The sequence below is a fragment of the Phascolarctos cinereus genome, unplaced genomic scaffold (assembly GCF_003287225.1).
Source record: "Phascolarctos cinereus isolate Bilbo 61053 unplaced genomic scaffold, phaCin_HiC Scaffold_1;HRSCAF=81, whole genome shotgun sequence".
In the NCBI taxonomy this organism is placed as follows: Eukaryota; Metazoa; Chordata; class Mammalia; order Diprotodontia; family Phascolarctidae; genus Phascolarctos; species Phascolarctos cinereus.
Window position 1 is genome coordinate 135,049,903 of NW_027555514.1, and position 22,800 is coordinate 135,072,702.

Below are 22,800 nucleotides of genomic sequence, written 5' to 3' on the forward strand. Positions count from 1 at the left end.
CTTGATGTCTCATAGGGTCATTAGTTTCTATTTGTTCCATTCTAATTTTTAAGGAATTATTTTCTTCAGTGAGCTTTTGGACCTCTTTTTCCATTTGGTCTAGTCTATTTTTTAAGGTTTTATTTACTTCAGTATCTTTTGGGGAGTCTCCTTTAGGAAGCTGTTGACTCGTTTTTCATGATTTTCTTGCATCATTCTCATTTCTCTTCCCAGTTTTTCTCTACCTTTCTTACTTGATTTTCAAAATCCTTTTTGAGCTCTTCCATGGCCTGAGACCAATTAATATTTTTCTTGGAGGCTTTGGATGTAGGAGCTTTGACTTTGTCATCTTCTGATTGTATGTTTTGATCTTCCTTGTCACCAAAGTAAGATTCTATAGTCTGACTTTTTCCCCTCTGTTTGCTCATTTTATCAGCCAATTACTTGACTTTTTAAGTCTTTGTTAAGGTGGGACTCTGCCCAACCTTCAGGGATTTTGTGTAGCTGTTTTCAGAGATCCTTCTAGAGAACTATAAGTTTTCAGTGCTTCCGAGGTGGTATGATCTAAGGAGAGGTGTTTACTCCTCCTCTTGCCTGTGCTCTGGTCTGTGACCACAAGCACTCTTTTCTGCCCTGGAACTGTGAGGAGGGTTCCCTCTGCACTGCCACAAATTCTGCTATGCCAGTGCTCCTCCTCACCCCAGGACTGCTACCCAGAACTGTGACCCAGATCCAAATATGGACAAAGCAACAGAATCCTGCCTCAATTCCAGCAAAAAGATTTCTGTAATCTCCTTCTGATCAGTTGTTCAATCCCCTTACAATCTGTGGGCTGAGATCTCCAGAAGCAGGTTGTGCTGGTGCTGGGGCTGGCCTGTGCTCCTCTCTCACCAGGTCCAACAGATCTTTCCTACTGACCTTTTAAGTTGTCTTTGGTGTTTGTGGGTTGAGAAGTCTGGAAACTCCCATAGCTGCCAGTGATTCAGTCCCCTGAGGCCTGGTTGGTGCCAGCACAGCCCACGCTAGACTGCGCTCCTCTCCCTGCCCGGCACAACAGACCTTTCCCATTGACCGTCCAGGTTGTCTTGGGCTGGAAATTTATTTCACTCTGTATTTTTGTGGGTTCTGCTGCTCTAGAATTTGTTTAGACTAATTTTTACAGGTATTTGGAGGGCTTTGGGGGAGAGCTCAAGCGAATCCTTGATTTTAGTCTGCCATCTCGGCTCTTTAAGAAAATTGTTTCTTTACATAGTTTTTCCATCTTCCATGTTATTTTTATTTCTCTGTTGATATTTTATGCTCCTGATAGAATGAGCTTTAGGTCAACAAAAGGTTAAATTAATGACTACCCAGCTGCTTTCCTTTGACTGAGGTCTAGAGATGAGAACAATTATCACTTACTTCTCTGTTTAAACTTAGCTGCCTCTTAGCCCTCTTCCTCTTCATTTGTCTCTCTTTTCCTTCCACTGGGCTGAAATGCTAGCATTTCAATGTATTTTTTGGATCTTTCCAAATTACACAGATAAGAGAAGGAGCAGTTATAGCCTAGGTTGAGAGTAGAGGGCTGTCAGGACTCACAATGAACCTAACCTGTGGGGAGCTGCTCAAATTAGCTGGGCTCTAGTTTCTCATTCAACATTGAACTTTTTTTCCCCCCAAACACATAGAACTTCTAAAGGAAAGAAGAAATTTTAAGAAATCTGGGTAGTAACTGGTGTTGAAAGATTTAAGATTTTTTTACTCTGCTAAGGAGAGAGACTAAAGTAAGATTTCATTACATAGTTCTTTCATTTTAGTGGGAAATTATCAGAGGAAATAGTATATCTATTAAATAGAATATCAATAACAATTCATGTTTAGTACTTTATGCTTACAAAGTACTTGACATGTGTTCTCAATTGATTCCCTTAACCTTATAAAGACACATGTTAGAGGTATAACACCAGCTTCAGCAGCCTCTCCCATGGAGACCAGATATAGCTATTATTACTGCCTCGCTAATCGGCTTTAGGAATTGGCAGTTTTAACTGACATTTGTGACTGAGACTATTTTCTTGCCAAGGCTGGAGAGTCTGAGTGAGATACAAGGAAAGGAGATGAAGAGTACTTATTTCCTTAGTGAATTGTTCTGACCTTTTGCCTTACAAAAAGGATGAAGAAAGAAAATTCTTCTCAAGAAGAGATGGAACTTGATATCTTGAGATAAATGAATGATAGGACTATGTTATAGAAATGAGAAGTCAAGCATTGTAAGTGGTCAAAGCTGACTTGCTGGTATCTTTCACCTTAAGCAATGTGAATGACAATTTATGTCAGTTTTATTATGGGCTGCCTTGTACTAACAAGGTAATTAGGTTGTCCAGCCAGTAACTTTAATATTTATTTAATTCTCAGTGGTGAGGGATTTTGATGTGTAGAAAGTGACATGAGCATGTAGAAAAGAAGTTGCTTTAGTTTATTAAGCACATACTGTTACCATTTGTTACATGAAGAAATGAAACTCTGAGAGGTTCAATGACTTGCATAAGAAACCACTAGAGTTTGGTCCTGAATACCATGCTGTTGACTAGAAGTCCAGTGTTATTCACCCTATACTACGCATTCTAAAAAATATGGAGTTTTGCACCATAAAAACTCTAGTTCATCCTTTACTCGGCTGTTAAAGTGTGATCTTCCTAAAGTATAGGTCTGACTCCATCATCCCCTATTAAGTACCTTAAAAACAAACAAAACATAAAATTGAATGCAGTTGGTGACACAGTAGGATACAGCTCTGAGCCTAGAGTCAGGAAGACCTGATTCAAATTCAGCTATAGACACTTATTAGCTTTGTCACTCTGGGCAAGTGATTTGACCTCTCCACCTCGCCTTATCTTGATAAGGAAGAAGAAAATATAGAGGAGCTTACAATTTGATGGTGGTACATGGATCTATGTTTGTGTACCTACAATTGTGCATTTATGTTTGCCTTTAAGCTTCCTTACGTTACAATATTTAAGTTACTAAATGAAAAAAAAAAGTCCTCAGAAGTTTGGTGCTAGCAATTTAGATAAGAGGCCTTAAAAATCATCTAGCTTGGTATAGTCTCCCATATAGCCATTTAGACAATATCCTCAACACAAAATAGGGATTTATTTTTTGGAGGCTTTTAAAAGTTTATTTTCATGTTAACCTCTGATTAGTTCAATTATATTTGATCAGACCCACTCCCAATGAATATGGCAAGAAGATTATGGAACCAGATTCATCACCTGTAAAACAAACTATGTAATCTTTAACACTTGAAGGGCCTGGCATGTCAATCAACACATTGTCTTTAAAACTCTGAAATAAAAATTTTTAGCCCACTATCTCTTTTTATAGTTAAAAAAAATCATTGCATCAATTGATGCAGCTTGGTACTTCAAAGTATTCTTAAATTCTGGTCCTTCTAGTATTAAGGTTTTTAAAATTTTATTCCTCAAATAACTCTCTACTGGTTCAATAAGCCAAAAGATTTCCAACTAGTCCCCCAATCCTGCTGCCTTTAAAAAAAAACATTTTCAATTCTTTTCATCATCTTCAAGACTTCAAGGTTGTTTTTTTGAAATATTTAGAGAGACCAACTTAAACTCCACTCTTGCCGTGTCAGAAAGAATCCTGAATTTAGTCAAAATCATTTCACCAAGAATCTACTTATTCTCTTCTCTCAGTGCTGAACAGCTACAGACTCAGAGCAATGACAATAAAGTGGGATATCCTTGAGAAGATACTGGACCTTGATACTTACATGGGCTCAAAAATATCTTCATTTTTAAATTCTATGTCCAGTTTTCTAATTTCTGACCTAAATTCATTATTAATTTATTCTTTTAGGAGTTTTATTTCTCTTTTGAATCTTTCTGGGATTGTTCCATGCTCTGTGAGTTCACCTAATATTCTTTCTCTCTCTCTCTCTCTCTCTCTCTCTCTCTCTCTCTCTCTCTCTCTCTCTCTCTCTCTCGGGGTTAAGTGACTTGCCCAGAATCACACAGCTAGTAAGTGTTATGTGTCTGAGGCCACATTTGAACTCAGGTCCTCCAAGGCCGGTGCTCTGTCCACTGTGCCACCTAGCTGGCCCCAATTCTCTCTTCTTTAAAAGGTTACTGTTGTTCAGTTGTTTTTCAGTCTTGTCTGACTCGTTGTGCCCCAATTTGGGGTTTTCTTGGCAAAGGGACTGGAGTGGTTTGCCATTCTGTTCTCCAGTTCATACAGATGAGGAAACTAAGGCAGATAGGTTATGTGACTTGCCCAGGATCTCACGGTTAGTGTCTGGGGCTGGATTTGAACTCACGATGATGAGTCTTCCTGACTACAGGCCCAGTGCTCCATCCACTGTTCCACCTAGCTGCCCCTTTCAAGAGGTAATATTTGATTAATTTTTCTTCATATTATAATACTTGTTCAAAGAGCCTGGTTCCTCTCTTTTAAGGTTTGACACATCCTTTCTTCTGTTGGTTTATTTACTTGTGAGCTAGGTAATTATTCAGGCTCTCCATAGATCTTTTGGTCTTTTATCCTTTCCCTTATATTCTCCCTCACTTGTATCTGGGTTCTCTTCCCATTCTTCTCCCCTCCCCCAGCTACATAGAACCCTTGAGGCTTGGGTGCTGGCCATACTCAAACTTTCTCAAGTTAGAGGATATACTGTTTGGCTAGTTTTGAGTATTTACTCTGAGTAACTTTTGGGAGAAGAAGGGAATGGGAAGCACTGGCCCCAGCTGAGTTCCAGTCCCCTTTCCCTCAGGCCTGGTGTTTGTTCCCCTCTGGTTTGTGTTTCTGAGTATCAGTGTAATCATCTGGGCATTATATCTTTCCTTTGTGTGACTAGTCAGAAATCAGCGTCTTCTACCTGACTCTTGTTAGGTTAGTGACAGATGAGAAGTTGGGTGGTGATATTGGTTGAGGTCTAGAGAATTCCTATAGTCAGAACTCAGGCTATATTCCTGGGAGTTTGTTTGTCTCCCCTGCAGTGGGTAGCAGTGTAGACTGAGACATATTGAACGAGAAGTCTAAATATTAAAGTTCCTAGTGTCAATTCATTTTTAAAACCTGTTTGGGTAGGGGATGGTTCTTTCTTCATATCCTTTGGATTCAACAACTCTCTACCCCATACCAATTCCTTTCTTTTTTAGGTTTTGAGATTGGAGAAATTGCCAAGAAAGAACTCCACCATCTTGTGATATGTTTATCTCTGCAGATCTGTGTCAAATGACAGAGTTTTAGAAACCAGATCATTAAGTATTTTATCTCCTTACAGCTCTTTGTTTTGTTTTTTAAGAAAAGAAGGAAAAAAAGGGGGGAGGGAGAATATAGGTCAACAAAATAAGGTATACTCAGGATATACTTGGTTGACTTCTAGCAGATACTGCTGAAGAGTTCTAGTGGGTCAGACCATAAGGTTTAATGCTTTGGGTCAGTATACACATACACACACACAGACACACACGTATGTGTTGAAGAGTTTGCAAATTTAAAAAAAGTGATCATTTAAAGACGCAGAAAACTCCAACCTGTTTCCTGTGAATTCTTCACTGCAAAACATACACACCCCACGGAAACTGGTATCATATCTTTCATGCTGTTGCTGCTCTAGGATTTCTTTCTGTAAAACAAAGGCAGATTTGATTGATAGCAGTTTTACAAATTCATGATTAAGTGTTTCTGAATTATTTTTTACCTGTTTTGTCATATAATCAGCCAAACACTACTTTGTAAAAAAAAAATGTGGTTGAAATTTGGGGTCAGAACACAAAGCGGGACTGAGCATCTGACAATATCCTCAACCTCTACCTTCAGTAATGTTCTCTTGCCAAAATTCATGTCTTCAATCTCTAATTGCTTACTGAACATTTCCATCTGAATGTCCCATGGTCACCATAAACTCAGCATGTTCAAAACTGAACTAATCATCTTCTCTTCCAAATCAGCTCAGCCACTTTCCTGACTTCCCAGTTGCTGTCACCACTAACAAACACTCCTGTAATTATCCAGGCTAAAAGCCCTGAGAGTCATCTTTGATTCATCTTGTTGATTCCTCCTCCATATGCAGTCAAGTCAATCGTTAAGTCCTATTGATTTTATTTTTGATAAAATGTCTCTTGAATCCCTCCCTCCTCCTTCATTCCAAATGCAAGCATGTATTCCAGGCCTTCATTGTATCACAGCAGGATTCCTATAATGTCTTCCCTAATGTTGGTTTTTACTTGATTTTAAGCATCCTATGTACTACTGCCAGATGAATTTATCTTATGTAAAAACCTATGGTAAACTTTCTCAATGTTTCTTAGTTTCTTACTCTAGTAAGTCTAAATCCATCTGCCTTCCCCCTCCATAGCCAATCTTGTCTGACCTACTCCCCTAGACACAATCAAACTGCAGTCATTGTTGGTTTCCACATTATGTCCAAAGATAGGATTCTCATTCTTGCATCTTTACCCTTGATTACCTGGTTCTTACCTGAATACCTTCCACTTAATACAAATGATGCCTACCTTTCAAGGCCAAGCTCAAATGTGAATTTCTCCCATGTAGTTAGGCTTGTTGACTGTTCCAATTCTCATCCCAATCTCCTCCTCAGAATTTACTGTTCTCACCACATGGTTTAGCACTTAAATATATTTAATTGTATTAATCACTAATTGTTTTGTATATGGAATATCTTCCCAAGCTCTTTTATGATGCTTTAGGGGATGAACCATGTCTTATGCATCTATAATTCTCTATAGTACCTGACAAAGTGCTCAGCTTGCAGTAGGCACTCTATGTATACCTGATTTATAATGTACATATATTACTGAATTGAATCTAAAACTTACCAAATTTCTTTATACCAATCACAACAGTATTCTGAGCCTTTTCTTCTCTCTTTAAGACTCCCATCCCACTCCCTAACCCCAACCTCTCTGCTGAGGACCTCATCTCATACTTTACACGCGCACACACACACACACACACACACACACACACACACACACACACACAGTCATTCTATAAGAGTTCCCTCTCCTCTCCTCACCTCACAGCTTTCTGATATCAATCTCCCACTCTCTCCTCCTTCACTTTGGTTTCTGATCATGAGATGGCCCTTTGGCTTGCCAAGGCCAACCCCTCCACCCATACCCTTCTTGATCTCATCCCCTTCTGTCTTCCTATCAAATTGCTCCCACTGTCACCTCCACTCTCTCTCTAATCTACAATTTCTCCCTTCCTACTGGCTTTTTAGCTGCTGCCTATAAATATTCCCAAGTCTCCTTTTTCTTTAACTCTCACTAGATTATACTATGTGTGCCTGTGATTGTTCCATATCTCTATTTCTCTACTCTGCTAACATTTTTGGGGAGAAAAAATCTAAACTAGGAACCTTTCTCACATTCCCTTAAACCTTCTGCAATACAGCTTCCAATAGTATTATTCAAATAAAACTGCTCTTTTCAAATTTACCAATGATGTCTTGTTTGCTGAAACAAATGGCCCCTTCTTGATCCTTATCCTTTCTGATCCATCTGTAGCACGTGACACTGTAAATCATCATCTCTTTTTGGTTACTTTCTCTTCTCTAAGTTTTTGTGAATCTACTCTCTTGGTTCTCCTCTAACCTATCTGGCCATATATATAATCTCAGTTTCTTTTGCAGGATCTTCATCCTGGTCCCCAATAAGTATGGGGATTCCTCAGGGCTCTTTCCTGAGCTTTCTTCTCTTTTCTCTTGATTCTCTCTCAAGATCCTATCTCCCACTGGATCAGATATCACCTCCCGCATATGATACCCAGAATTTTGTATCCAAGCCTAGTCTCTCTCCTGAGCTCTAGTACCATAATACTAATTGCCTATTGGACAACAAACTGGATTCCAAAGGCATCTCAGACCCACTATGTCCAAAACAGAACATTTTGAGTTTTTTCCCCAAACCCTCTCTTCTTATGGTATCATTCTCCACTCCCCTCTCTCTCTCACTTGTCCCCTCTCTCTCTCACTTGTCCACATAGCTAATTTCTGCCAATCTCATCATGTTTACTTTCACATCTTTTATGTATGTTCTGTTCTCTCTACTCACACAGCCACCGCCCTGCCCTAGTTTACAACCTCATCACTTTTTTGCCTGGATCGTTGCAATAGCCTTCTCGTTGGTTTCCCTGCCTCTTTCTATTCCATTCCATTCTCTACACAGCTGCCAAAGTGCATGTGAGACCATGGTACCTTCACCTGCCTTATTAATGAACTTCAGTGGCTCATTGTTACTACATGCTCAAATATAAACTTCTCTAGTTGAATCTCTTTACAACCTGACCCCTTCCTACCTATCTAATCGATAAGCATTCTACTCAGATCCAGTCATATGCCTATATGCTGCTCCTTGGATATGACATATCCTGTCTCCATCCTCTGCACACAGGCTGTTCCCCACACCTACAATGCTCTCTGTCCCAACTTCCTACTTAGAATCCTTGGCTTTCTTTAAGTCTCAGATCAAATGCTACTTATTCCAAGAGGCCTCTCTTGGTCCTTCTTCCTTCTAGTGCCATCCCCTCTAGGGTCACCTTCCACCTATGATGTATTTATCTTGTAAGTTCTGATCTGTCTATGTTGTCTACCTCATCACTATATATGCTCCTTGAGGGGAGGGACTTGTTTTTACTTTTTTCTTTGTATTCCCAGGGCTTGGGATAATGCCTGCCTGGCACATAGTAAGGACCAAACAAGTTTTTTTTTTTTTAATAATCATCCTCTTATTCTTTAGCAACAGAGGAGATAATAGTGATATTTAGTTCCACACTGAAAAAAAATTTAAAGCCACTAAGTTAATAAAACTTCTATCTAAAAAATTTCTGTACTTTTTTTCCTTCTAGGTGCATTTTTTTGTTTCTATTTATCTTGATTCTATTACTTTTTTTTCACTACTTTGCTGTTTTGCTTCTATGTGTGAGAAATATTTACTGCTGGAAAGTTCTATGTACTGTGCCTTTAGAGGAAAGGCAGTATACAAAATTTTTTTTTAAAGGAAAGAAATCAGAGTTCTGGCTCCCATTTCTCTGGATTATAACCTCATTCTCATAAGAGCCATTCTAATCAGTAATTATTTTGTCTAACTTAGGTTGAAGAATGCTATAGGGAAGGAAACAGCTTTATTCAATTAGAACCTTGCATATATTGACCAAAGACAGGGAAATAGAATGCATTTAAACAGTTTAGCTTAGGCCTTCTTAATTTTCCTTCGTGCCTATACTGGGGCAAGGAATGAGATCACCATCATTTAAACTCATGCTGGGTTCATTAGTTCATGAATGAACAGAAGAGAGGATTGGGAGTATTCCACTTATGTATTGCCATACCTGGCTAAGGGAGGGGAGGAGAAGGGTTGGAAATAGGGTTTTCTCCCTTTTGACTGGTGTGTGCATTGTTTGTACAGTCCTGAATACAAAGATAAAGTCCAAAGTCAATGTCATTATTACCACATACTTACAGCATCATTATTTCTATGCCAAAATTTGTAAGGAAACTAACTTGTGCTTGTTTTATAAATACTTTTATTCTGACCCTAAAAACCAATCAAAAACCACTGGCCTTTGCTTTATATTCCTTCATACTACTGCCTTTCTCCCTTTTCATCTCCCTTCCCTACTTTCACTTAAAAAAAAGTTTGATACCTTTTGTTTATACATCATAGTTTTTCTAGATCTTATCTCTCTTCCCTCCCCTTGGAACTGAACCTTCTTTTGTGACCAAGAAAAACAGTTACACAAAAACCATACACTAACAATGTATTAGCTATTCTGGGCTTGTAGTCCTCTACCTTTCTGCTGGGGGGCAAGGGGGAACTCCAGTCATCCTGATCCATATCTGCCCACTGGACCCAGATGGCTCTGGAGGAGAAAGTGAGGCTGGTGACTTTGCACAGCCCTCCCTCACTTAAGTCCAATTCACTTGTAAGTCATGGCATCCCCTCCCTGATGTCATGGTCCTCTTCCAGAACAAAGGACAAACAACAATAGTCTCTCTGCCGAGAGGTGGGAGGTTTGTTTTATTAACTCTTCTCTGGGTAATAACATGTAGAGTTCTCTGGGTTCTCTGTAATAACCAAGAATAGTTATTATGATTACTCAGAGTTCAGTTTCCTCAGTTTCATTACCTTCATTCATTCTTTCGCTACATATATGTACACATACATATATAATACCTATATATGTGACCAATATGAGGAATTCAGAGAAACATGGGAACCTGTATAAAATTAGTGCAGGATGAAGCAAACGCAAGTTCTCTTTTTCTCTGAATTCCTCGTATTTATTGTTTCATAACATGCAGTAGTCCATTACATTCCCAAACTACAACCATTTCAGCCTTTCTCAATCACCTTCTTCACTGTTCTCAAGCTCAAGTGACCAGTAAACTCCTTGAAAGGCAATTTAACCATCAAAATTCACTTATCCCCAAAAGATATTACCCTCAAGCCTCGGACAAATTGGACGCAAAGTAGATAAGTTACTCTATATTTCAATGCTGTCATACTTACTCTTCTATGATTTATTAATAGCAATGTACTCTTCTGGGTAAATGAAAAACTTCTTGTAAAAGGAAGAGCTCGTTTTAACCTCAAATAGGAGGGCACAGTCAGGAACCATATAATCACTAGTTGGTATAGGTCAAGATGCCCTGCATTGTGAAAGGTTGGGACTTAACAACGAAAACCTAGATGTGTGATCTGCCCACATACACTCTGTGTCTGTATAGAAACACCGAGTGCCAAAATACTAACCACAGAGCAAGACAGCTTTAATGCAATCAGACAAGGCTAGTCTTAACTTCCGGGGGTAGAATTCTGGGGGTGTGGAGGAAAAAAGCGTAAGACTAATGAGGCTGTAGGCTCTTTCGATAAATTATTTTCAATAGTTGTTTTAAATGTTAAAGCCACCACAGGAGCGTAGACCTGCTTTTTGAAGGGAGAAAAGTTGGAAAAATAAAAGCTGCACTTGTCATAGTTGAGAGAAATGATTATTAATAACCAATCATGGGGGAGATCTAGGCTTTTTCCTCTGTCCTATTTCCTTGTTTGAAGCCCAGCCTTTGCAGGAAATTACAGACCTATGCCAAAAATTTACCCTACCTGCCAGAAACACCTGGGAGTCATTACACATTTGGTTTTTAATTAATTTTTGGTCATTGAGCATTCAGAAACCTTTTACTGTTGCTAAATATTTTTGACCCCATATGGGGTCATGAGCCACAGGTTAAGAAGCGATGCTAGACTAAGAGTATAGGCCCCTCAAATTATACAGAAACTAGCAACCATACAATTGTCATGCTAGAGTGGACCTCAGAGATCACATACACCAACTTTAAGAAAGGTTATATTTGGTTGTTGTCCTTTGCTCTTGAAGAGGACCAAAATGACTTCACTGTGCTAGAGTCAAGTTTCAGTGTGTCCAACTGTGGCTGATCAGACCAATATCAGCTTGGAAGGCTCTATCACAGGTCGGGCACAAATAGTCCCTGTGGACCTAAACTGGTATATCTTGCATTTCCCTTCAGCTATTTCAATTCTGCTTTTCTCACAGAGCACAGCACCTTCTCTGATGAGGGCACATCATGCCGGGCGGTCCTATGCCAGTGTCTCCCATGTCACAATCAATTCCAAAGTTCTAAAGAGACACCTTGAGAGTGTCTTTGTATCACTTCTTCTGACCACCATGTGAACACTTTCTCTGTGTGAGTTCTCCATAAAATAGTCTTTTTGGCAAGGGTATGTTTTGCTGTCAAACCTGGCCAGCCCATCAGAATTGCACTCTCTAAGGCAGCGTTTGAATGCTTGGCAGTTTAGCTCGAGAAAGGACCTTAGTGTTTGTTATCTTATCCTGCCAGGTGATCTTCAGAATCTTCCTAAGACAATTCAAATGGAAGTGATTCAGTTTCCTGGCATGGCACTGGTATACTGCCCAGGTTTCACAGGCATACAACAATGAGGTCAGCACAACGGCTCTGTAGACCTTCAGTTTGGTAGTCAGTCTAACCCGTCTTCTCTCCCATACTTTCCTTTGGAGCCTCCCAAACACTGAGCTAGCTCTGGCAGTGCATGCTTCAACCTCATTATCAATGTGTACATCCCTATAAAGTACACCACCAAGGTAAGTGAACTTATCCACAGCATTCAAAACTTCTCCATTTGCTCTAACTGATGGTGTGGTGGTGGCTGATGAAACACCTGTGTTTTCTTGGTGTTAATTGCTAGGCCAAAATTAGCATAAGAAGCAGAGAACAGATCCATACTTTGTTGAATCTTAGCTTCAGAGGCTGCATTGAGTGTACAATCATCTGCAAACAGAAAATCATGCACCAACACTCCCTCCACTTTGGTCTTGACTTGTGGCCTTTTCAAGTTGAAAAATTTACCAGCAGTGCGGTAGCTAACCTTGAAGCCATATTCATCCTCATTGAAAGCATTTGACAACAGGACTGAAAACATGCTAAAAAGCATGGAAGCAAGCACACAGCCTTGTTTCACTCCATTGGTGACTGGGAAAGCACAAGAGCATTGTCCGTTATCCAGAACCTGGGCAAGCATGTACACTGACGTACAATGCTGATGAACTTCTCTGGGCAGCCAAATTTTGACATAATTTTCCATAAGCCCTCATGACTGACAGAATCAAAGGCCTTGGTCAGAGATCATGTAGACCAGCTTTAAGAAAGGGTATATTTTTGCCACACAGCTAGTTATTAACAGAAGTAGGCTGAGAGCCCAGGTCTACTGAGTAATATTTGATAGCTATTTCTGCTATACCACATTTGTCTTTCACCCAAAAGGATGTCCTTTCTTACCCCTATCCTTCTGTTCACTCAGTCCATGAAGGCACAGAATAACGTCAAGTAACTGGATCACTAAGAAAAGGACATGTGAGTGACAGGAGATGCCATAACCTGCCAAAGGAAAATAATCCTGAGAATTAGTGCCTGGTACATAGTAGGCACTTTATAAATGCTTGTTGATTGATTGACAGCGTCCAGGAACTGACTGACCTAGACAGGTCATCCAGCCCACTCTGCCCTTAGGAAGGGCAGATGTCATGCAACCTTTGTCTGTTGCCTATCTATCCAAAATAAAGAAAGAAAACCATGGACACCAAACCCTCACTGACAGTGGTCTGACTGATCTTGGTCACAAGTCAAAAAATATCACTTGCGGGAGGAGGGGAAGGGGTTTGATGCTTGACAAAACTATTTTTGGTTCCTTGCTCAGACAGCATATGCAATTAATGACTCAATTTAGCTGGCATCACTGGGGAATGAGATGGTCTGGCTAAGGGAATTTTCCAGATAACTATAACTTAATCCTTTAAGCATGAACACTTGAATTTAAGTTTTGGAAGCAAATCTTGCTATAATTATAATGTAAAAGGAACGAGGATCACCATCATGAATGTCAGTTACTGAATGATAAATCATTTTGTGACTTAGATCAAGTCACTTAGACTCAATGAAAACCACACACACACACACACACACACACACACACACACACACACACACACACACACTCTCACCAGACAAGTCTCCCCTTTATTGTGTGTTTCATATGCTGGGTCATGCTGTGAAACTGCCTGATATTTTGAGCACAGAGCACATCAAAGGATTTGATGGGAATGAATATATGTCACAAGATGGGTGAAAGCTATATCCCCAATAGCACCTTCTTAGTCAGTCCCATCTTACCAGATTATGTCGTATCAAAATAACCATGGGACCCTATTTGAAATTCCCTCGAGTGAAATTGAGGTTTGTTTCATCTGCCCTTCTACCGATTTTGCAAAGACTCCAATGCCCTCCTAGTTGGGGATGGTTTTCTCTCCTCCCCTTGAGACCACATTATTTCTCCAAAGTTCCTTCCTTCTGTTGATCAGTTTTTATTGCTCCCAGTTTTGAGTCACCCACCCCAACCATCCCCAAACTCAATATATACACAGATTAGGCATCTCTGCTTTCTGGCTATTATTTAGGGCACAGCTGAAAGTGGCTGGAGGAAACCAGAAAACCGAGTATCAAGTGAAAAATTAAGTCAAATATGATGTATGTCTGAGATGGGAAAATATAACTAAACTTCTTTCCTGGACAGTAAAATATAGGGACTTTGTGGAAGCTATTTGCATTGGAGTCAGAGGTTTGTTGTATATTTTTTGGTGCCTGTCACATGCTCAATCAACAGATAATTGTACATTATTTTACACCAGCATATTTTTTTCTTGGAATGTTTGGTGCATGCTTAGCAGTGATAAAAGACAAAAACCTGACTATAAATAGAGATTCGGGGGAGAATTAACTGCATGTTCAATTTGTTAGCATGTGACAGTTAACTCTAGATTTGAAACAAACCCAGAACAGGGTTTTGAAAGGACATAACCATGAATGTTGCTGTTGATAACTCTAATTTGGTGAACTCATTAGTGCTTATAGGTTTAACGATCCTTTCTATGCAGATGACTCCAGAGCTTGACGACCTGCCTTAGTCTTTCCTGACTTCTAGTCGTGAATCACCAGTAACCTATTAGTTATTTCAAAATGGGTTTCCTGAGTCTTCCGCAGTCATCCTTCGAAGCCAGTCATTTCCTTAGCTCGTCGTCGTCCTCGGCCGAGCGTTCGCTTATGAGCGCTCGGCCGAGGGATCCCCGCGGCCCTTGTCATCAGAGAAGCCCAGTTGGAAGCGCAGCGCTGCCCTTCGGTGAACGTCCCTAAAACCCGCAGAAGTTTTTGGAAAAAGTGCGGCAAGCACCAGCCTCACAAAGTGATGCAGTACAAGAAAGGCAAAGATTCCCTGTACGCTCAGGGAAAAAGGCGATACAATCGGAAGCAGAGTGGCTATGGTGGTCAAACACCACCAATTTTCCGGAAAAAGGCAAAGACCACAAAAAAGATTGTATGTACTGAGGCTTGAATGTGTGGAACCCAGGTCTAAGAGGATGCTTGCCATTAAGAGGGGTAAGCATTTTGAACCGGGGGGAGATAAGAAGAGAAAGGGCCAAATGATCCAGTTCTGAATTTCATCGTTTTCGTCTTAATAGGAAACCATTCCATTTCAAACAAACAAACAAAGAAACAAACAAACCCCCCCAAAAAAACCAAAATGGGTTTGCATCCCAAACTTAACGCATCCAAAACAGAACTCATTATCTTTCTTCTGAAGCCTGTCTTTTTTTCTGAAATTCCTTATTTCTGTCAGGGGCACCACCATCCTTCCAGTTATGCAGACTTATAACCTGCCATCATCCTTGTTTCCTCACGCTCAATACCACATATCCAGGTGCCACATCTTGCCATTTTTACCCTCACAACATCTCTTGTCTGTCTCCTCTCCCTTCACATGGCCTAGCTCAGGCCATCATCATTTCTAGGCTAGATCATTACAGTGATCTCCATGCTTTGTCTCCCCTCTCTCCACTGTCCCCCAATTTTCCTATTAACCCTTATTCAAACTCTGGCTGCTTCCTATTCATTATAAAATAAACTATACATTTCTATGTTTGGCATTTAACACCTGTCACAATATGCATCCAACCTACCTTTTCAGTCTCATTATATTGTTCCTCTTTATATTCTCTGTAGTCTAATTGTACTTAAAAAACAACAGCAACAACTGTTCCTCAAACACGGTGCACTACCTTCCATCTCTACCTTTATACCAGCTGTGCCATCCTGGAATACACCCCTCTTCTCACCTTTACCTCTGTGAATCCCAAGTTTCCTTCAAGACTCAGTCCACTTGCCATTTTCTACATGGAACCTTTCCTGATTATCCCAGATGGTAGTGACCCCCTCCCTGAAATCACATTGCTTTCATTTTGTTTATACCTATATATGTACTGTGTCCCTTGTTAAAATGTAGACTACTTGAGGGTAAGAACTGTTTCACTTTTGTCTTAGTATCTAAGCACAAATTGGCTAAAACACCCTTACCATGGCCTGGAATCAAGTGGGTAATAAAGTGGTTGTTGGGTGACCAGTGGAAAGTTTCTCTAGTGAAATATTAGAAACTATTTTGCCCAACTATATGCCAATAAAGCAAAAACTTAAATAAAATGGATGAATATTTACAAAAATGTAAAATGTTCAGATTAACAGAACAAGAAATAGAGAATTTAAATAACCCATCCTCAGAAAAAAAAAATCAAAGGGTTCATAAAATGACCTTTCAAAGTGGGGGAAAAACTACAATCATACAGATTTGCAAACAGATTCTATCAAACATTCATCTGGAAGAACAAAAGGTCAAGAATATTCAGGGAAATAATGGGGAAAAAAGTTGGACCTCCAAAAATTATATTACAAAGTGCTAATTCTCAAAATGTTTTGGTATTGGTTAAAAAATGAAGAAGTCAATCAACATACACAAGTAAACAAGCTTAGTAATCTATTGATCAATACACAAACACCTCAGCCACTGGACTAAGGATTCACTATTTGACAAAAATTGCTAAAATAATTGGAAAACAGTCTAGCAGAAACTGGGTTTAGAACAATACCTCCCACTATATCTATATCTATATCTATATCTATATCTATATCTATATCTATATCTATATCTATCTATCTATATATGTATGTATGTATGTATGTATACCAGTAGACACATGTCCCAAAGGGTCACATCATAAACAAATTTAGAGCAACAATGAAGAAATTACCTTTTGGAAATAAGAACAGAAAAGCATTCACGACCAAATAAGCAACAGAGAGCATCACGGAAAATAAAATGGCCAATTCTGATTAGGTTTCTGCACAAACAAATCCAATACAAGTAAGTTAGAAGGGGAAAAAATTTTGCAGCAAGTTTACCTAATAGAGATTTCTTTATGTGTATATATATATTTATAGTGTATGTGTGTGTGTGTATATGTGTGTATATATGTGTGTGTGTGTGTGTGCGTATATACATTATATTTATATATGGAAATTTTCAAATTTATACCAATTAGGGCCATTCCCTGATTGATAAATTGTCGAAGGATATAAACAATCAGTTTTCAAAATAATAAATAGAAGCTATCTGTAGTCACATGAAAAATGCTCTAAATCACTAACAGAGAAATACAAATTAAAGCAACTCTGAGGTTTCTCTTAATACCCATCATATGAGCAAATATAACAACAAAAAAAAGGATAATGGCGAACACTAGAGGAGCTGCAGGAAGGCAGGTATGCACTGTTGGTTGAGCTAGGAAATGGTACAGCCATTCAGGAAAGAAACTTGGAACTACGGCCCAAAAGTCACTAAACTATGTATACCTTTGGAATGGACCTTGACTAGGCCCATATCTCAAAGGATCAAAGAGAGAGCAAAAGGACCACATGTACAAAAATATTTATAGCAGCTCTTTTTGTAATGGTAAAGGATGAGAATCTAATACAGAGCTCATCAACTAGGGGATCAGTGAACAAATTATGCTACATAAAGAAATACTTATTATGCCATAAAAAATGCTGAAAGAATAGACCGAGAGCTATATGAATTGAAGAGTGAAGTGAGCAGAATCAGGAGAACTCTTTATATAAAAACAACCTCATGCTACAGAAAAATAACTTTCAAAGTATTAAAAACTCTGATCAATGCGATTACCAACTATGATTCTAGAGGACCAAAAATGAAACCTCCTGAAAGCACCTATCCACCTGAAAGAAAGGCTATGAACTCAAGCTGCAGATTGGAACAAACATTTTTGAAGATGGCCAATGCAGAGATTTGTTTTGCTTAAGTATGAGTATTTGTTATTTTTTTAAAAATTATTTAAACTGGGGATGCAGACGTGGAAAGGAGAAGAAAAAAAACACATTACCTGAAAAAAATAATTTTTAAACAAAGAATCTCGAATGCCTACAGGATTAAATCCAAACTTTTTATCCTGACACTCTTCCAAGGCTGACTCAGGTCTCATTTTCCAAATACTACCAACACAGAACTCATTCTGAAACAAATCTGTACTATTTCTTCCCTGAACACTTTGACCACTTCCATAAATTTGCTCACTCTGTTCTTTTTACCTAGAATGCTCTTTCCACAACTTTACTTAAAAAAATCTTACCTGCCCAGCAAAGTCTCCATGAGCTCTTCCTTTATCATCCCAACAGGAACCTAACCCCACCTCCTCTGCACACTTAAAGTGTTGAGTTTGTATCATTTAACATGTGCTGTTTTGCACTGCAGATAAAATCTCTTGGAATTCACCTCCACATGTATACACAACCATACACTGATGGTTCCCAGTGATTTTTGTTTTTTGAACCCCTTTCAACAGCAACAAAAATGTATTGTGTTACCCCCAGGATAATTTAATATACTACTCATTTTGTGTTTATTTTGCTACTTTTTTCCTTACTATTTACTGTTTTATTTCACTACTATTTTACAATATTTAAGTGGCCAATAAAATTTTTTTTAGCACAAACTCCTTGGACCATCATTATGAATCCCCAAGAGGTTTGAGAACCACTAAATGGGAACCCTGCTCTAGACTATAAACATTATAAGGGAAAGCGCTTGCCCAGTTCTATTCCACACAGTGCCTCATGTTATGGAGATACTAAATTAATACTTCTAGAATGGATGAAGGAACATTCAGCTTACCTAAAATATACAACATATCTAGGTAAGACAAATGTGAACTCATCTGTGGAAAAGTCTCTTTCTGCAAAGAGTGAGTTATAGTAGATTCACCCTCATAGTGGTTTCTTTTGTCACCTTTCTACAAATGGACAGGCTAGGCACAATTATATCCTAGTTTCTATTTCACACATACCAACTGTAAGTTGTCCAAACTTTAACATTAAAAGGATATTTGCTTGAACAAGAAACTTGCCTATTGAGAACATTATATATCCTAAGACAGAAATTCTAAAGAAAATTCAAGAGATTTTACAAATTGAGCAAATTTCCATTCTAGTAAGAACACAAAGTCATCATTGCCAACCTGAATACTTTACAGCTATGGTTTGAAGATCTTGGGTTTGTGTTTGAGATTTTGTATATTGATTGTGCAGTTAGATGTGTAAATTCAGTGGGCATTTTTGTTACCATGGAAACAAATTCTGAGAAAAGAACTCAAGATGCAATTCAAGACAAATGAAGTAATAGGCCTGCAGCTCTTCTCTAAATGGAATGTGGGTGAGAGTCATTGTACAGAACTTTGGAGGAAATTTCAGGTGTGGTAACACTGTATTACATTGAGTTTTTTTTTTTTTTTAAGCCTGTTAAGATCTGAACCTGACAAAGAGGTGGATTTCTCTCTAGTTCTCTCAAAGAAGACCATTCTACATGATGTTTGCTTCTCCCAGAAAAGGGTAAAGGGTAAAATGTTAGATATTCTCCCCTTTCTCCTCAGTGCATGCAATTGAAGTGCCTAAAGGAATCATATTTTATATGGCAGTCTTTGAGTTACACATTTAAGTACTTAAGAATTCTGGTCAACTCTGGTCATGTTGCTAGAGGACCAAGGATGAAGAATGCTACTTACATCCTAACAGAGAGGTGATGGTCCAAATATAGAGAATGAGACACATATTTTTGGCTATGGTCAATATGGGACTTTTAAAAAATGTATTTTGTTTGTTTTGGAACAAGTTCTCCTTATTTCACCCAGACTGGAAGTACAGTGGCTACTCATAAGCTTGTCCTGCCCTGTGGATCAAAACAGAAGCTTTGACCTATTCTGTTACTTTCTCAGGTCAGAAAGGCAGCCTGGTGACCCACTGCTCCTGGGACTTACTATATTGGTGCTGATGTTAGTTCAGACATCATATTGGCTTTAGTCCTGTTTCAGATCAAAACTCCTGAAGTCAAGAGAAATGTCAGGTTCAGTCTTCCCATTTCAGGTATGTAGTTATCATGCTGGGTGGCTATGCATGTCTGTTATAAGGGTTTTGATTTTCTTTTTTGGAGGAAGAGTGGGGGTAAAAGGGAGAGCAAATATTTATAAATTTTAAAAAAATTACAGTTAAATCCAATAAAAACATGACAGAACTTAGAGGCAAATGGTTTAAACTCAGAGACCCTGACAGTTATTCCTTCTATATGAAAAAATGGTCATGCTCCTCCTTCCTTTGATTCAGTTCATCAAAAGAGGATGAGAGGTTTTTCTAAAGCCAAACTGAAATATTCCCACTGCTTACAAACTTATATTGTCTTTGTTGTGGTGGTTGTTATAACAGAATTTATTCAGTGGACCCAATAACAAAGGAACTTCTTTACATTGAGCTCCTGATATTTCAGGCATAAATCTGGCAAGTTCTTCCACTGATTTTCCAAGACACCTTGATCCCCATGGATCACCCTAGTAGACAAAAGAACTAGCTATTCCAGACCCAGACTTTTCATGGGTGGAAAAGGACAGTTTTTTAAACTGTTTATTAGTTTTCTGAAGTGTGTGAATGGCCAAGAGAAGAACTTGCCAAACTCATTACTTCCTTTTAACTAAATCAGGTTGAACCTTAGATTTCAGAGGCAAGTGGCCATTTACTGATCCTCTTCAAACACTGTGCAAAAGCTTTATGTTCATTTGTTGTGAGGGGTTCTGGGTTTAAATTAACACTTACTCCAGGTAGTTTACCAGCCAGAAGGCATGTTACGGAATGGAAGGCACCTTTCAGAACTCGGGCAGGAAGCACTTAAAAAGGAATCCAGTAAATGCACATGAAGTCTAAGGATTTCTGGACAAACAGACAGGAACATCCTAACCTCAAATTTCTGCATAATCTTTGGAGACCGAGACTGGCCGACTTAGAAGACTATGTTCTAGAAAGTGGGGGGAGAACAGTATTCCTTTTTTTTAGCCTGAATTCTGTTCCTTCAGTCCAGGGCAGTCTAGTACATCTTACTTGCCTTCCTCTATCAGCTTCCTTTGCCTCTCTGTGAGGGTCTAAAGTGGTTTGTGATTGGCAGGTTGTGGGGTGTAATCATTGTTGGAAACAGAGTTGAACTAGTTGGTCTAGGAGGCCCCTCCCAGTTCTAAATTTATGATTTTAGGAACCTAAACTGTTCCATTTATCCTTACTCTCCATTTCTGGTCTTAATTCTCTTTTTGGTCACAATTACACCTTGAAGACATGCATTAATGCTAGCACCCTGTTAGTGCTGGAATTTTTCAGGTTGGTTCAGGTTGGTTTTGAGGAGAAAATAAAACATTTCTAAGTCACTGAACAGTTACCTGCCATGTTGTTGCCCTTTGCTCAAAACACTTGGATACTTCCCTGCTGCCCTTAGGATAATATACTCTTCTGTTCAGCCTTTAAAGCGCTTCAGAACCTGGCCCCAATCTATCCTGCTGGACTGATTTTACATTATTATTTTCATGCATCCCACATTCTAGTCAAATTAGAATTAATGAGTATATAGGAAGTACTGGCTACCCATATGAGAGATTTCCTCTCTTGCCTTCAGCCTTTACATAGGCTGTCCCCAAGCTTGGAATGTTCTTTCTCTTCCCATTCACCTCTTGGAATCCCTAGGTCCCTTTTTAAAAAAATGTTTTTAAAAAATTTGTGAAATATAACAAACATTCCTATAACATAGTATGATAAGAAACATGATGGCACATGAAACTGCAAATCTGTTATTACAACTTGCTATTCATTTTAAATATATAATATAGTTATCATGTAAATTTCTTTTTTTTTCCTTCCCCACCCACCTTAGAGGTGACTACCATTAGGCACAAATGTGTGTATGTACACACACACACACACACACACACATACATACACACACATATACACACATATATGTAAAATTATTCTGTACATACTTCTATTTATCAGTTCTTTCTCTGCTGCATATGTCTTTCTTCATATATCCTTTGTAGTTAATTTGGGTATTTAAGTCAAAATGACTTATTTTCTCAAAGTCTTAAAACAATACTGCTGTTACTGTATACAATGTTCTCTTTGTTCTGCTCATTTCGCTCATTATTTTGTGCAAGTCTTTCCATGTTTTTTGTGAGATCATCGAGCTCATCATTTCTTAGAGCACAGTAGTATTGCATCACAATCATATAGCACAGCTTGTTCAGCCATCCCACAATTGATGGACATCCCTGCAAATTTCCAGTTCTTTGCCACAAATAGAGCTGCTATAAACATTTTAGAACATAAAAGTTCCTTTAAGGCTCAGATCAAGTGCCACCTCTTATACAGTGCCTTTCCTTATTATTCTTCTCCTCCCGAGAATCAATGCTGTCCCTCATTCTTGGAAGTGCTTTGTATTTACTACACATATGTTTTATATTGCTTTATTGCCATACATATTGTAAACTACCTCCACTGCCCCTTCCCCAAGTGGAACATAACTTCCTTGAGATCAGGAACTATTTTTGTTTATGTCCTTGTATTCTCAGTGCCTTGTATATGGTAGGTGCATAATAAAAATCCAGGTCTCACAGAATCACAGAGAGTTGGAAGGGACCTTTACAGCCATCTAGTGCAACCCACACACAAAAGGAATCCCCATGATAATAGATCTGAGAAGTGGTCATCCAGGCAGTCCGTTTCACTTTTGGACAACTCTAATTGTTGGTTTTTCCTGGTATCAAACTTAAATTTGTCTCTTTGTAACTTCCACCCAAACAGAACCAAGCCTAATCACTCTTCCACATGACACCCTTTTAAAATCTTGAAGATAGCCATTATATCCACATTGTTCCCCTCATCTTTTTTCTCTGGGCTAAACATGCCTAATTCCTTCAGACAATACTCATATAACATAGATTCAAAGCCCTTTACCATCCTAGAGGCTCTCAAGCAAACTCGTTAGCTCATCAAGGTAATTTTTT

At 38.8% G+C, this 22,800-nt stretch overlaps 1 protein-coding gene and 1 pseudogene across 2 annotated transcripts in view; one reads left to right on the forward strand and one right to left on the reverse strand.

Moving 5' to 3' along the window:
* Positions 1 to 22,800, reverse strand: part of ZNF277 (zinc finger protein 277) — a 170,992-nt gene that overhangs the window by 37,031 nt on the left and 111,161 nt on the right. For both annotated transcript variants that reach the window (XM_020984642.2, XM_020984644.2), the window contains exon 5: positions 5,511 to 5,602. In XM_020984642.2, the coding sequence (XP_020840301.1) occupies positions 5,511 to 5,602 (92 nt within the window). The remainder of the gene's footprint in view (positions 1 to 5,510; positions 5,603 to 22,800) is intronic.
* Positions 14,637 to 16,186, forward strand: LOC110206923 (large ribosomal subunit protein eL42-like; annotated as a pseudogene).